Source organism: Clupea harengus, chromosome 14 (genome assembly GCF_900700415.2).
Source record: "Clupea harengus chromosome 14, Ch_v2.0.2, whole genome shotgun sequence".
NCBI classification, from domain to species: Eukaryota; Metazoa; Chordata; class Actinopteri; order Clupeiformes; family Clupeidae; genus Clupea; species Clupea harengus.
This window is the reverse complement of record NC_045165.1, coordinates 1,844,041-1,860,418: the sequence shown is the minus strand read 5'-3', so window position 1 is coordinate 1,860,418 and position 16,378 is coordinate 1,844,041. Positions and strand designations below refer to the sequence as shown.

Genomic DNA, 16,378 nt, shown 5'->3' with positions numbered 1-16,378 from the left:
GGTTGCTAGGGTACTTCACCCATCAGTAGTTTCATCTTTTTACTGCAGTGTGTTCCCTGTAGAGGGACAGGCCCTTCTCATGGAACTGAAGCCCATATGTTCATACAGTATCAGTGTCAGATTCTGACATGACAAGCATTACTGTGTTAACAACTCATCTCCTTATTTTATTTCTGTATGTTTGTGTACAATTAACTGTCACCACTTTAAAGTCTGTCTGTATGTTCTGTGTCAGTGGTACTGGTATTCTTTCTGTGAAAGATCTCGTTGCCTTAGTTTTGGCTGACATTATGTCACTGTTTGCTTTCAAATGTACATAGGTAAAATTAAAAATCTGACTATTGAAATGTCCTTTCAATAAATGCACTGCAATGTTGTGATCTGCTGTTTGTATGTCCAGTCTTAGACATGAGGTCAGAATTCACACAATTACACACACACACACACACACACACACATATATTACAAGGTGCATGGCATATTCAACAGACATATTTTATAAGCCTATACTGGAAAGTTGGAGGTCAAGATGGTCTCATATGAATTATTGCATTTCTTTTACCATATGTGAAAGTTAGTGAGTCATTTTTTGCTTAAAATAAACAAATAATCACACCTAATCTGTCCTAATAAAATAAAATCTGTTTTATTCAGAACTTCTGTACTACAATATGCCCACAGTAAGAAACCATGTTAATTATTTGAAACTATACTTTGGTTGATCCCTCCCACATTAGAAGATTAAAATGGACAGTCATGTTGGACGAGTGAGAACTTCAATGCCATCTTCATTTCCCCTTGTCTCGCAAATACTCTGCTGCAAGAAATTCATTTCAATATAAAACATATTTAGTGTTGGGAGTGTGTTGAATTATGAAAGAATAATGAGGTTAAAGTACAGAATTTTCCAGCAGTGATTCCACATACCCAGTTTCTCCACTGCTTCCACACACACACTGGGGTACATGTTTTCGTTGTATGTAACTACAATGATGAACAGAGCTGTCTTTACCAGCAGCAAGCCATGCCCTCCCTGAGGTAAAGAAAAAAAGCAACGACAACCCATCAATACTTCACCAACTCAGTCAGAGAAACCTAGGTTAGACTAGAGCTATATAAAACTGCAGTTTAAAACTAGCACCAGGTTTCGGCTTATCTCAACAGGATGCACTCACAATTAGCTGTGTGGTATGCAACGAATTTAGGAAAATGACGACAGTGAAGAGGTCATGGTTGCACTAGTCGATATGCTGATTTCAGCACGAATTTACTCCGTTTATCACCACATGTGAGGAAGGGCTATTGTGGGAGTAAAACTAGAAAGACGTACACATTTGGAGTAAATAGAATTCTTGTCAGACCGGACACAAGAGAATAACCTCTCTTGAAAGTAGAATCCATTCTCTCTCGTATACGTCAACTGTTTGAAAGCGTCCGCAAACATTTGTACCTGTTGTGACGACAACTAAAGAATGAAGAAAAAAACAACAACAATATATTAAGACAGCTATCCGGTGAAAGGCTATGACAGACCAGGACCAACAATAACATTGATATCGCTAATTGTTTTTCACATGACCTTGGCCTTTTCACTAGCATAACGTGTTGATGTATGTTTTGTAAGATGAACGGTCAAACTTACCTTAAAGTGTGTGGATGCCGCCACAGGGATTGTCTTTTTTGGTAGTAATATTGCCGCATGTTCTACGTGTCTTGTGTCAATCAGGCAGTCATAGATGAGACTATGAAACTGACTCATGGTGGCGTTTTCATCCCGGTATATTTACTGAAGAGCCAGCGCGTGGCGTCCTTAGCAACGGTCAACTGGGAGGACGATGATGTCATCTTGAGGAACGCAAGAACCTGAGAAACGGTTGGGAATCTTTCCTCCATGACAACTTGTAGTTATCAAACAGACTCTCTCTTAAACTAGCATATCATTGGAAAGCCTTATTGGTATGGAACGTTTTCTCCACACCGTTACATAGAGTATTGTCTTGGGTAGCTGATTTGATAGAAATATTTTATTGGTAAGACAGCTTCTGAACTCTCCAGGTCATCTGATGACATGGAACGAGTTTCTCGTAGCCTACATTTAAAATTTGACTAACACCCAATTAATTTCCTATAGCAATGCCAGCGCAAATGAAACGATGTGCCGAAGGGTCTGCTTTCCTGAAGCCATAAAAAAAACCCAATACGGCTGTCCGTAGTCTATTTCATTGGGAGTTCACCTTTTCTCCATATGTTGTACCCTAGGGCCTAGGCCATTGATCCCCGTTTGACCAGAATATAAAACGTTTTTTTTTTTTTACAAATTAAAGGAGGTTTGCTTTAAAATTATCCCATTATTACAAAATGTCTTTCTTCTTTTCTGATTAACCGCATTTTCTTTCTGGAAATGTTCCACATTCATCAATGCAAGTTTTCTAAAAGGACTTCTGTTTACAAAGGACTTGGAACATCACATGGACACAATATCTTTCAAGTACAATCTTAAAGCTGTAAAAACAATGATTGTCTCATGACCTTTTGTTAAGTGAACAGAAGATCTAGAGTACCAGAGAATCTATTCCATCTTTTATTTTGTGTCTTTATATGTGGTTTTATAAATAACATATAAAAGCAGAAACAGTTGTGAAGGTTTTTCTTATATTTCCGTACTCATAAGCTTACATCTGAGGCATACAAAATGTTTGAGATGAGGAAAATGTTTATAATAATTTTATTTTTGCTAGAAGCCCAGTCGTGTCCCACTTGATGCGGGCACTCTCACCTCAACAAGCAGACACTGCTGCCCAACCAACCCATCATCTCAGCACAGTGGCTGGCCTACAATCAAGACAGGTTTACCACCTTTAAAAAGGAAAACAATAAAATATCTCACATACAGCACATGGCATTAAGGGTCAAAGGAATATAAACACAAAGAATTGCGTTTAATAATATTCATGCAGTAATATTTACGCTCTTTAAGGGACTTGGTCATCTACAGAAAAAGAAAATTCCACTCTACTTCATCAATCATTCACAGGCACTGAATTGAGATCTAGAACGGTTAGACCTTAAATCTCACAAACCATCAGACTCTGGCACAGACCCGGACGAGGGCCGCGCCACATCTGGGCCACATCTGGGCCACATCATTCAGCAACCACAGCCATTTATCCTCTGGAAAGGCGATCCCTATTGTGATAGGGCAGTTTAAAACCCGCTGATAGTCAAAATCGCATAAATTAAAAATAAATAAAAAACTCAGCCCAGCACATGAGTCCAGTGATCTGACTGATGACAAGTCTTGAATTGGTCATCACCTCTTCTTATGTACCGAGAGTAAAATCAAATCCGACAAGAAGCGTCTGGCAAACATGTCCGCTGAAAATCATGGGATGGGAGAAGGTGACACTGAAGCCTCCCGGAACATTCCACTGTATTCGCTGGGTAATCTATTTCTGGGAGTGAACGCATGGTGATGTGGCGTGTGTAAAGACAGAGTGTTGCAGATGGAGTTAAAAAACAAAAACAAACACACAGAAAAAAGCAGCAATCAAGCAGCCAATAACACATTTAAAACCCCCAATGCCACATAGTGTTACAACTAAATCAGCTTCCTGTCTACAAACAAAAACATCCTTTCCAGTCCAAACAGGCACAGGAGAGAGGCACATAAAGACAAAGAACTCAGACAGAGAGGGAAGGAGGAACAGCTGCAGAAATCCTGAGATATTTCCAGATCCAGTGGTAAACTATCCCCGTGGCGACACCTTATAGCACTTTAGGAGCCAAACATAATAATAATAATAATAACAACTAAACTAAAATGGCTACCATTTACCACACTTGGTAACAGTCACATGTCTGTATCAACAGAGTGCACAGGCCCTCAGCATCATAGCTGAAAGACAGGAATTCATCCATCCATCTATCTATCTATCTATCTATCTATCCATGCATCCATCCATCCATCCATCCAGTAGTGTTCTCCGCAGTAGTTAAGGGCCTCCTGCCTCTCTCTCTCTCTCTCTCTCTCTCTCTCTCTCGCTCTGTAAGGCTAGGCAATGTGTGGAAGATCTGGGGGATTCAGTAGTACTAGTGATGTGAGTGTGAGTGTGTGTGTGTGTGTGTGTGTGTGAGTGAGTGAGTGAGTGTGCGAGTGAGTGTGTGTGTGTGAGTAAGTGTGTGAGTGAGTGAGTGTGTGAGTGTGTGAGTAAGTGTGTGTTGTGAGTGAGTGTGTGTGTGAGTGAGTGTGTGAGTGTGTAAGTGTGTGAGTGTGTGTGTCTCATTTGTGCGCCTTGTGATCGAACAGCTGCAGGTCGAGGCGAACCCACACCTCCCCGGTGGGCACCTCGTGCAGGAGCAGCCGTCTTATCGCCGGGCCCTTGTTCTCCAACTCCTTCTTTATGGTTGCCACGGGAACCTCGGTCCGACCTAGGAAATCTGTGAGAACACACACATTGAGACGAGGAATTTACACAATTACTGTAATGAACATACCAGTCTGAAGCACCTCATGGCAAAGGGAGCTATGGCATGTATTTCAGCCATCTGTTTCACTCAATCACAGCAGCAATGAAAAACAAGGGAGATGACTAGGTACTTCCTGTTCGTTGCTTCAGTGGTCTTATAAAATGACCAGCGCAATGAGGAAACTGTTTAAGAGTGCGGAGTGACTGAAATGTATTTCCACCAACAGATATCTATTCACACACTTACCATCAGGAGTAAACTGCTCCCTTTCAAAGATGGTGATGCACAAGACATCCTGATACACGTCCTTGATGTGAAACTGGCAGTTGAAGCTCCATTTGGGGTTAACGGTGTCGTTAAGGGTTCTGGAGGTGTAGCCCTGTGCTCCCATGGTAACCTCACAGTAAGGGTTACTCTTTCCTGTGGTCACACACAGTTAAAAGGCGTCAGTGAAGACCAGACGAGCCACAGATACAGGCTGACCCAAAGCCAGTGGATATTTAGATTAGACGTCGTCTTACCGTTGGGCTTGGAGGATTTGAGCTCGGTAGCTTCCTGGATGGTCACAAGCAGACGGCCAATCCCACTGGCCTTCACTGAACGAGCTGGGGGCATAAGGAACACCAGGTTAGGGGAAGGCCAGGAACCATCTTGTGCGTGTGAGATTGATCGTCTCAAATGAATTGATAGTCTCAAATTGACTGACAGTATCAGATTGATTGATACCCAGAATGAGTATCAAATACAGTTGGTCAATGATAGCAGACAAAATACTTATATCAAACAAAGAGTTGAAAAACATCAATGGCTCCAAAACCATTGTGAGCCCAACCACAGCGGTCCAGAACCACAGCAGTCCCAGAACCATACCTTGGTATGCCTTTTCCCTCTTCTTCTTCTCGGTCTCGATAAACTGCTCTGACGCAGCCTTGATCTTCTGGACCCAGGCAGTTCTAGCAGAGGAGCACATCAAAGCCAGGTGACGCTGGGTTTACATCACAGGGGAAACATCAGTAAAGCTAGAACCTTAGAGTGGCTAAGCTCAATGGTGTGTGTGTGTGTGTGTCTGTGTGTGTCTGTGTGTGTCTGTGTGTGTCTGTGTGTGTCTGTGTGTGTGTGTGTGTGTGTGTCTGTGTGTGTGTGTCTGTGTGTGTGTGTCTGTTTGGTCTGTGTGTGTCTGTGTGTCTGTGTGTGTCTGTGTGTGTGTGTGTGTGTGTGTGTGTGTGTGCCTGTGTGTTCCTCTTCGCTTACCTCTCATTGATGTTCTCGGTCTTGAGGGTGTAAACGCGGTCTATGTGGGAGATGTGGAAGACGGGCTCATCGCTCGAGGGGTCAGAGGGCATCTTCACCAGGACCTCGTTGAGAAACACCGGCTGGGAGGAACAAAGAGCATGAGGATGAAGAGGATGACGCCCGCTTTGGGACGAAAACAACCCTAATCTGGAGACTCATGGGTCGGATGAAGCCCGCTTTGGGATGAAAACAACCCTAATCTGGAGACCCATGGGTCGGATGAAGCCCGCTTTGGGACGGATATACCACCCTAATCTGGAGACCCAGGGGTCGGGTGAAGCCCGCTCTGGGACGAAAACAACCCTAATCTGGATAAGCACCAGCATGAAGACTGCCACTGAGGAACATGTCAACATTGCTTCAGTAAGGGCTACTACCTCAATGCATACGTCTTCCTACAGTAGTTAATGCACTTAGTGTATGAAATAATCAGAGTTCACTTCTGCTCATGGAAAACCCCACTGTGGTACTGTGGCTAGGGGCCATTTAATCACACAGTAGAGTTACATAACAGTAGAAGTGACTGGTACGGCCCTGAGGTGCTCGCTCAAACAGTCCGATACACGTCACTTCAGAGCCAGCATGGCAGAATGTTTCCCCAAGAAACACAAGCTGTCTGAGACAGAACATGAGGGAAGGCGGGTGGAGGAGGCGGGTGGAGGAGGCTGGAACAGGCCAATCAAGATGAGGGGAGGCGGGTGGAGGAGGCTGGAACAGGCCAATCAAGATGAGGGGGAGGCGGGTGGAGGAGGCTGGAACAGGCCAATCAAGATGGGGGGAGGCGGGTGGAGGAGGCTGGAACAGGCCAATCAAGATGAGGGGTAGCGGGTGGAGGAGGCTGGAACAGGCCAATCAAGATGAGGCGGAAATGGAGCAGACACACACTGGCGCCACACAGGCATCATTTAGCGCTGGCCTCGCTAGGGACGCCTCACTGAGAGGTCCTCGCATGGCAGCCTAGGTCAAAAGGTCACGACGCCACAGAAAAGCATCATGGGAAGGAGAGGCCAGTTTATGTGACTAAAGAGCTTTTAAACGGTACACTTATCCAACAGGAAGTACTATCCTAAGCACTAAAACTGTGCCGACGTCACTGTGTGACGAAACCACTTCAAAAAGTCACCTACACAAACCCAAACCAGAGACTAGTAATAATAATTGAAATTAGTAATAATAATTGAAATTAATTTCAATTATTGGTGCTATATAAATTATCAAAATGTATTTAAAAAATTTGCCCAATATAACTTATTCATGCCTTCACTGAAATATCCTTTTAAGTGAGGACAGAGAATATTGTATTTGTGTTCAGCAGTCAGTGTGATGTTTGAGCAGTGTGCCTCCTCACCGACTTGTACATCTTGAACTGAGTGTGTGTGTGTGTGTGTGTGATGTGTGTGTGTGTGTGTGTGTGTGTGTGAGATGTGTGAGCAGTGCGCCTCCTCACCGACTTGTACATCTTGAACTGAGTGTGTGTGTGTGTGTGTGTGTGTGTGTGTGTGTGTGTGTGTGTGTTGTGTGGTGTGAGGTTGTGTAGAGCAGTGCGCCTCCTCACCGACTTGTACATCTTGAACTGAGTGTGTGTGTGTGTGTGTGTGTGTGTGTGTGTGTGTGTGTGTGTGTGTGTGTGTGTGATGTGTGTGATGTGTAAGCAGTGCGCCTCCTCACCGACTTGTACATCTTGAACTGAGTGTGTGTGTGTGGTTGTGTGTGTGTGTGTGTGTTGTGTGTGTGTTGTGGTGATGTGTGTGATGTGTGAGCAGTGCGCCTCCTCACCGACTTGTACATCTTGAACTGCGTGTGTGTGTGTGTGTGTGTGTGTGTGTGATGTGTGTGTGATGTGTGTGTTTGAGCAGTGCGCCTCCTCACCGACTTGTACATCTTGAACTGCGTGTGTGTGTGTGTGTGTGTGTGTGGTGTGTGTGTGTGTGTGTGTGTGTGTGATGTGTAAGCAGTGCGCCTCCTCACCGACTTGTACATCTTGAACTGCGTGTTGCTCTTGGGACTGAAGAGCCGGTCGGCGCCGGAGGAGGAGAACTGCTTGGCGGTGTGGGTGAGCAGCAGGAAGTCGGTGAACAGGAAGGCGTACAGCTCCTTGTTGCTCTTGGTTTTGTACAGCTTCCCGCTGTGCAGCAGTCGCCGCGGACCCAGGCAGTTAGTCAGTGAGTTGAAGACCAGGTTCTACGGATGAACAGGAAACAAACACATTCATTGTGGTGGAAAAATGACTATATATATATATATATATATATATGAATACATGAGGTTTAGGAACAAATGTCTTGGTACGTTTATGAAGCAATTCTGTATTAAAGGTACAGCGTGTAAAGGATTAAGTGGCATCTAGTGGTGAGGTTGTTGAATTGCAGCCAACTAAATACCCCCTCCCTTTACTAGCATGCACAAGAACCTACGGTGGCCATTAAATGCAACACAAATGCGAAAGGCCATCTCTAGAGCCAGTATTTTGGTTTGTCCTTTCTGGGCTACTGTAGAAACATGGCAGTGCAACATGATGAACACACACACACACGCACACGCACACGCACACGCACACGCACACGCACACACGGTACCACTCCCTGTGCAAATATGAAGGGCTCATTCTAAGCTAACAAAAACACAATAGTTCATAGTTACAGGTGATTATACACTAATTCTGAATACTATATTCTGCTAATAGATCCCCCTAAATACTCCACACGGCATCCTTTAAACTAAGATGACAAATTTGGTGTTTAAATTACTAAAATGATTTAAGAAGTTTCATTTTTGTATTCTTTCCTTTTGAGTGAAGATCTAATTCTTTCCTTTCAAAAATCTTCAGACATGAAGTAACTGTGAGTCCCCTGTCCAAAGTGTGGCATATGCCTTTAAGTTCCTCCGGTTCCAAAGTGTGGCATAGGCCTTTAAGTTCCTCCGGTTCCTCCAGGGTTCCTCACCTCTAGGATGCCTTCACTCTGCACATGGTTCTGGATCCACTCCAGGCGGTCCGAGTTCTCCTTCTCCCGGACGCCCTCGTTGACCTGTGAGCACAGTTCCTCCGCCTTCTCCAGAGCCTCGCGCAGAGGCCCCTGGTCTGGGTGAGAGTCCGGCGTGCTCTCCAGGATCTGAACCGTACAGATGGACACTTTAGTGCAACACACACATACAGGCACACACACACACACTTGCAGGCGCACACACACACACACTTGCAGGCACACACACACATACAGGCACACACACACACATACATACATACATACATACATACAGGTACACACACGCGCACACACACACTTGCAGGCACACACACACATACAGGCACACCCACACACACACACATACATACAGGTACACACACGCGCACACACACACTTGCAGGCACACACACACGCACACGCGCACACACACACACACACACACACACACACACACACAGGTACACACGCGCGCACACACACACACTTGCAGGCACACACACGCGCACACACACGCATGAACAAAACACACACATTCCTGCAAACAGACTCAAATGTTGGCCAAGGTTACAGGAAGCACAATGACACTGAAACACTAAAATACTGGTACTTGGGTAAAAGGTGAGATCCAGGAGCACGCTCACGTTTTTGATGTGGAGCGGGTAGCGGGTGATCCTCTGCATGGGTTTCAGGAGGAAGCTGGACAACGGCATCCCTTTGCATCGATAATCTGTGGCGATTTTCTGCAGACGGAAAGTTTTTCTAGGATTGTTCAACTCATTCAGAGGTGCATCAAACAGCCCAGATGGTTTTGTGTGGCTAACTTCTGAACTCTTCTCCATCCGCTTTCTTAAAACAACACGCTACTAAGTCACCATAGCATTATGCAAATACACATAATATTACTTTCCCGCACTCTGAAAGTAATCTAATTACGTAACAAATGATCCCCTACCATGCCAGTCCAGACTACATTTACATTTACATTTAGTCATTTAGCAGGCGCTTTTATCCAAAGCGACTTACAAGGATGTATACACATTTTTACATTTACACCGATGGCACACTGCACATCAGGAGCAATTAGGGATTCAGTGTCTTGCTCAAGGACGCTTCGACAGGGAATCGAACTAGCAACCTTCTGATTACTAAACGACTTCTCTACCTCCTGTACCACTGCCGCCCCTAACAGTAGCCCAATGCTGACATGAGACAACAGCAGCTGCCAGACCCTGGTGCTGCTCTGTTCATTGATTTCCCTGTGGTCTCTCTCTGCTCAGGGAGACAGACATCAGTGGCCAGACCAGTGACTGTGCCCGGGGGAGGGAGGGAGGGAGCTCACCTTCAGGAAGTCCTTGAAGTCGGGCTCCTGGTCGGTCTTGATCTGCAGCAGGGCGGCGCCGTTCAGCTGGCAGCTGCAGAAGCGGATGTAGGCCTGCATGTGGGACAGCTCCGCCGCCAGGATGTCTCCGATCATCGCACCGGCATGTTATCACCCCCCGTCTTCTTCCGCACGCGCAGGGCCCTGACAAACACAGGGTTCAAATACAAACACACACACACACTCAGATATATGTATATAAATAAATATACCCATTTTCCACCTTTACACACACACACACACACACACACACACGTGTATGAAGGTAACCAAAAACATGCAGGCACGTCATGCACATGGATTGTGATTAGTGTCAACCTGCAGGGGGCAGCAGTGTGCCAGTAGACATTAATACAGTAAGCCTGCAGGGGGCAGCAGTGAGCCAGTAGACATTAATACAGTAAGCCTGCAGGGGGCAGCAGTGAGCCAGTAGACATTAATTAACACAGTAAGCGCTGTAGATATGGGCGGGTCTCCATACTTGAGAAACTTGTGGTTGCATGTGATGAGCTCTCTCCAGTTGACGAAGATCATCCCCATCTCCTGCTCCGCCAGACGACCAGACTCAGTCATGGGCTTGTGGAAGACCTACAAAACCCAAACAAACACACGTTTAATTCAACATAAAATATATCCAGTTAGTATGCAGACAGACGATGGCCTTGTGTACAGTGCAATGCACTAATGCCTAATGTAATGCCTACCCACACATACACAATACACATACACACACAACACACACACACACACACGCACACACGCACGCACGCACAATACACACACAGCTCGCTTAACACCCGGCCTTAACCCACACACACACACACCTCCAGAACCAGCTGCAGATCGTCCACATATTTCTGCTCAGTCTCGATGAGCTCATGAATGTAGCCCTGCCTCTTTCTCTCCTGAGGGCTCAGGGTGTCCAGGCTGGTCAGGTCCGCACACCCTACACACACACACACACACACACACACACACACACACACACACACGGCATAAGTCAGTGCATTCCAAATATTTATCCCCACACACAGAGCAGCATCAGTTCATACATTTAACAAAAGTAACACACACACACACACACAGTCACAACACAACCTTTAAAGAAACAGAGCCATGAATTACCCTAACCTAAGGAGGAGACTGGAAAGAGAGAGACAGAGACAGAGAGAGAGAGAGAGAGAGAGAGAGAGAGAGAGAGGGAGAGGGAGAGAGAAAGAGAGAGCGCGAGCTCTCAGTGGTCAAGCACAGTCACACGCTGCACAGGCTGGTACAGCTCACAGCAAAGGCCCCTGGGAAACGGGTCCGCGTGGAGGTCCAGTCTTACCTAGCGAGGCCGGGACCCCGTTCTGACAGTCCTGGAGTTCCTGTGTCTCATCGAGCTCATCCTCCTCATCCTCCTCCTCACCCCACAGCCTCAGAAAGAGAAGTTTGCCCCCTGTGCGTGAACTCATTCTGCTGTCCCGCTAATCTCCCCCAGCCTGGCTAGCTAGCTGTCTCTCCTCTCCTCTCCTCTCCTCTCCTCTCCTCTGGCCTCCGCTAGCTCTATGAGCGGATCTACGTTAGGGAAATCTGTTATTACCTCAAATACAGGGCTATGGTGACTGTGCTGGGAGACCACAGGCTGGGGACATAAACACACTCTTAAATCCACCCCTTCACAGCTGATTCACCAAGGTGTCTGCAGGCACGGCTACTGTTAAATAATTGCCTGCTGTTAATATGAAATGCTGCCGATGACTGCTATGCTGCACGTCTTTCTGATCTCATGTCTAGAAAACTTGTGGATTTGAAGGTGAAATAGATAACAGACATTACACTGAACATGTTTGTTTTTTTTCTTTCAAAATGCTTTTAATGTCTACTTGGGTCACAATTTAAAATCAGGTGATGGATATAGATTCAAAAATACTTCACTTTTAGTGTTTTCTTTACCTTTCAACACCACACCATCCAGACAATTGCAAAGTTTTCCCATCAACTTTGAAAAAAAAGTTCATTTGTTCACAAAATTGTATATTTATATATACACACACAACATGAGCATTGAGTGTACAAAACGAAGGCATTCGGTTAAAGAGCAGCATCTTAGGGTACATTCTAAGGTCACTTCAGTGAGAGGTCCAGAAATATACATCAGAATTGCACACGCCACCACAAGTGCTTTTACGCAAACCAGGTCAAGAAAAGAAATGGTTTAAATGAGCTGTACTTCCATTACATATAGGTTCCAGATTGACATTGACCAAAAAAGCCTCATGTTAAAATATTTTGGTAACAACTGACACTGAAAAAATTAATTATTGTTTTCTTTTTCAGAGTTCGACAAATTTTAGGGTCACTGAGGTTTTATGTTTGAACCTGATTAAAATGACTTAATTGATTTAGAGTCAAGCATGCTTAGCAGGTCAAATTATTATTCTTTTGGTTATTATGATTTTGTGTTTGTCCCAAAACGTGTTAATCCTTTGCAAAAACCAAATGCAAATCTCATCCTCTTCGACTACATCACAGAGGCAGCGTCACCTTCATGCAAATGAAACTGTAAGTGCTAGACCGACCATTTGATCAAACATCCCACTGCAAACCTGACTGCCACATGCTGCGATCACTACACACACACACTCGACTGCACCTGTGGTTCTATTCGCTCTTGACTGAGAAAGTTCTGGTTTGATAGTAGACACGAGGCCTCTGGCTTATAAAAGAATTATTAAAAGAATAAATGAATGAATGAATAAATGAATCCCATCCCAAATTAATGATTGAATGAATGAATGAATGAGCGAATCCCATCCCAAATTAATGATTGAATGAATGAATGAATGAGCGAATCCCATCCCAAATGAATGAATGAATAAATGAATCCCATCCCAAATTAATGATTGAATGAATGAATGAATGAGCGAATCCCATCCCAAATGAATGAATGAATGAATGAATGAATGAATGAGCGAATCCCATCCCAAATTAATGAATGAATGAATGAATGAATGAATCACATCCCAAATTAATGAATGAATCCCATCCCAAATGAGTGAATGAATGAATAAATGAATGAGCGAATCACATCCCAAATGAATGAATGAATGAATGATCGAATCACATCCCAAATGAATGAATGAATGAATGAATTAATTAATTAATTAATCCCATCCCAAATGAATGAATGAATCCCATTCCAAAAATCAAGTGGATTATTATTAAAATACTTAAAACACCTTAAAGCATCTCCCAAATAAGTATACTGTATGTCAGAACTGAATCCATGTTGGATCCATTTGAAAGTGTTGAGGTCAGGAGCAACTCCACTGCACACACACAGCTAGTGGGAAAGGCATTGAGAAGGAGCCAGGTGCACACACAGCTAGTGGGAAAAGCATTGGAAAACCTTTAAGGCAAGCGTTAGCGGAGGCGTAAGCCCTGAGCAAAATGCCTTTGATGGGGTTGGGGGGCGATGTTGGCCCTTCTGCCCAAAAACAGGGGAGATCGGAACAGGAAAGGCACTGAGAGCGACAGGAGGAGGAAGAGGAGGAAGACAGAGGAGGAAGAGGAGGAGGCAGACTCAATGCCACCCTACAGAGACAGGAAAACAGAGAGCAGGACAGGAAAACAAAAGAGGGAAAAGAAGCGCAAGAAGAAAGGAATTACGGAGGAGAAGAGCAGACTGGCAGGATGGAGGGACAAAAGAACAGAAGAGCACTGAGCACTCTATCTGATTCTACACACATGGAAAGCAAAGTGATAATAATCAGAATGATAACTACAATACTCATTGGCCGAATGACTCAAACAGAAATCAAACACATATCATCTGGACATTGAACTGCAGGGCTAATACCCCTCAGGCCAATATGGGAAATACATCAATGCCAGGATGTTAACAGAGGCCATGTACCGTGGAGCATTTATAAAAAATAATTAAAATAAAAAAAATCTTGACTTTGCACAATACCTCACAAAAATACTGCTCCAATGCTGTCAATACATAGGCGATATTTACTTTTAAAGAAAGGAACACACAAACACATTTGGGCAGCGATAGAGTGTGAGTTTCCTGCTCGAACTTATCTAAGGTGTCCTAACACAATAAGAATTGTGTGTGTGTGTGTGTGTGTGTGTGTGTGTGTGTGTGTGTGTGTGTGTGTGTGTGTGTGCGCAGGGGTCTTTGGGTGATGACGAGGCGATCAGTATGCTCTACTTACACTGCTGACTGGGGTCAGTCTCTGCAGTGGTCATCTTCACATAGTTGGTAGGGAACAGACCCGTGACCCCATTGATCTCGCCTTTCCACCAATCGGGGTCGCTCTTGTCCAGCACGCTGATGAGCTGGCTCTTGGGGAAGCTCAGCTCGTCCTTGTTGGCGGCCGTGTACTCGTACATAGCGATGACCTGGCACACTGAGGAGGAAAGAAGAACAATGAGAGAGAGAGAGAGAGAGAGAGAGAGAGAGAGAGAGAGAGAGAGAGAGAGAGAGAGAGAGAGAGAGGGAGGGAGAGAGGGGGAGGGAGAAAGGGAGAGAGAGAGGGAGAGAGAGGGAGAAAGGGAGGGAGAAAGGGAGGGAAGAGAGAGAGAGAGAGAGAGAGAGAGAGGGAGAGAGAGAGAGGGAGAGGGAGAGGGAGAGAGAGAGAAAAAGGGAGGGAGAAGGAGAGAGGGAGGGGGAGAGAGAGGGGGAGAGAGAGAGGGAGAGAGAGAGAGAGAGAGAGGGAGGGAGAGAGAGAGAGAGAGAGGGAGAGAGAGAGAGAGAAAGGGAGGGAGAGGGAGAGAGAGAGAGAGAGAGAGAGAGAGAGAAGGAGAGGGAGAGGGGGGAAAGGGAGAAGGAGGCAGGAAGGAAAATACTTTGAGGAAACACTGGACTTCCCTTGCATGTTCTGCTGGGTAGGGTGACTGCATGTACTACTGAGAGTCCTGTTAAGGGTATCGTGTGGGGGTTTAGGGTACTGTGTGGGGGTACTGCTGAGGGTACCGTGTGGGGGTTTAGGGTACCGTGTGGGGGTTTAGGGGTACTGTGTGGGGGTACTGTTAAGGGTACTGTGTGGGGGTTTAGGGTACCGTGTGGGGGTTTAGGGGTACTGTGTGGGGGTACTGTTAAGGGTACTGTGTGGGGGTTTAGGGTACCGTGTGGGGGTTTAGGGGTGCTGTTTAGGGGCTTAGGGTCAGTATCTTACCTATGGTGGGCGCAGGGGTGGACTTGCCACTGTTGGAGCCCAGCAGCTTGACGTGAGACGCAGGGAACCAGCCTTTCTGCCTCTTCTTCCCCCTCGCCTGAGACAGGGGGCAATAAAACAGCCAGGAAATAAGACACGAGACACCCCCACACGGGTCAGAAGAATCACGGCTCAATCCTGGGTGTGTGTGTGTGTGTGTGTGTGTGTGTGTGTGTCGTGACCTCTGACCTGTAGCTCTCCCAGCCACCAGCCGGTGGGGGTCCTGGTGAGGATGAGGATGAGCTGGCCGGGGGCGAGGGTCAGCTGCTCCGCCCGGCCCGTCGAGTAGGCGGTGGTCACCTGGGCGATGTCTGGGTGAGGGGGGGGAGGAGAGGGATGAGTGTGAGACACAGAAGAGTGGAGAGTGTGATTAATGCATGTACTGCAGAAGAGTGGAGAGTGGGATTAATGCATGTACTGCAGAAGAGTGGAGAGTGTGATTAATGCATGTACTGCAGAAGAGTGGAGAGTGGGATTAATGCATGTACTGCAGAAGAGTGGAGAGTGTGATTAATGCATGTACTGTATGGCTTTGTGAGTGGGCTTTGAGAACAGACTGTTCGTCATTGGGGGTTTGATTAGACTTAGAGAATTGGAGGGGGTTGGATGGATTTGTACCTGGCTTCTTAGACATTCCTGATTTCCCTGAGATGCTGGAGGTCTGGTTAAAAGAAGGCAAAAATCATTTTGAGAATCGCGTGAACCAGGGAAACGAAAATTAGTCTACAAGCATCAATAAAACTGTGTGTGTCAAATGTATCAATCAATCAGCTACTGTGATTTAAACTACATGTATAAATCAATCAGCTAGCGTAAAGAAAACTACATCTATTAATCAATCAGCTAGCGTAATGAAAACTACATCTATTAATCAATCAGCTAGCGTGATGAAAGGATCTGTGACAGCGGAACAGTAAGTGTGTTTTGCAGGGTGGTTTACATCGGCCTCTTTAGGCTTGACGTAGTTGAAGGGGAAGAGTCCGTAGCGGTCGCCGATGCAGCCCCTCCACCACTCTCCCTCCCGCTCCGTCACCAGGATGGTGTCGCCCGCGCTGAACGTCAGGTCG

General features: G+C 45.7%; 2 protein-coding genes across 2 annotated transcripts in view; both read right to left on the bottom strand.

The window, feature by feature from the left end:
* Positions 1-485: 485 nt before the first annotated feature.
* pfn4 (profilin family member 4) lies at positions 486-2,263 on the bottom strand. Its single transcript, XM_031580134.2, has 4 exons — positions 1,643-2,263; positions 1,331-1,465; positions 928-1,033; positions 486-817 (listed from the first exon to the last, which is right to left on the bottom strand). Exons 1-4 carry the CDS (start codon positions 1,757-1,759, stop codon positions 789-791), a joined length of 387 nt encoding a protein of 128 aa, XP_031435994.1. The 5' UTR covers positions 1,760-2,263; the 3' UTR covers positions 486-788.
* A 446-nt stretch (positions 2,264-2,709) lies between these two features.
* The window catches only part of itsn2b (intersectin 2b), a 48,381-nt gene continuing 34,712 nt past the window's right edge, over positions 2,710-16,378 (bottom strand). Inside the window, 17 exon segments of the mRNA XM_031580129.2 lie at positions 2,710-4,437; positions 4,714-4,887; positions 4,989-5,072; positions 5,338-5,420; positions 5,719-5,840; positions 7,729-7,941; positions 8,703-8,870; positions 9,368-9,466; positions 10,066-10,202; positions 10,205-10,248; positions 10,586-10,692; positions 10,929-11,050; positions 14,310-14,504; positions 15,273-15,369; positions 15,501-15,622; positions 15,930-15,972; positions 16,252-16,378. The exon segment at positions 16,252-16,378 is cut by the window's right edge and continues 40 nt beyond it. Coding sequence (XP_031435989.1) covers positions 4,280-4,437; positions 4,714-4,887; positions 4,989-5,072; positions 5,338-5,420; positions 5,719-5,840; positions 7,729-7,941; positions 8,703-8,870; positions 9,368-9,466; positions 10,066-10,202; positions 10,205-10,248; positions 10,586-10,692; positions 10,929-11,050; positions 14,310-14,504; positions 15,273-15,369; positions 15,501-15,622; positions 15,930-15,972; positions 16,252-16,378 — 2,095 coding nt within the window. The 3' untranslated portion in view covers positions 2,710-4,279.

What these genes read in the sequence shown, in the direction of transcription:
- pfn4 (XM_031580134.2), bottom strand. Translation starts at nt 1,759, where the DNA reads ATGAGTCAGTTTCATAGTCTCATCTATGACTGCCTGATTGACACAAGA. An exon ending in ATTCTATTTACTCCAAATGT is followed by an intron (nt 1,034 to 1,330) that starts GTACGTCTTTCT and finishes TCTTTACCTCAG; the next exon opens with GGAGGGCATGGCTTGCTGCT. An exon ending in GGAAGCAGTGGAGAAACTGG is followed by an intron (nt 818 to 927) that starts GTATGTGGAATC and finishes AATTTCTTGCAG; the next exon opens with CAGAGTATTTGCGAGACAAG.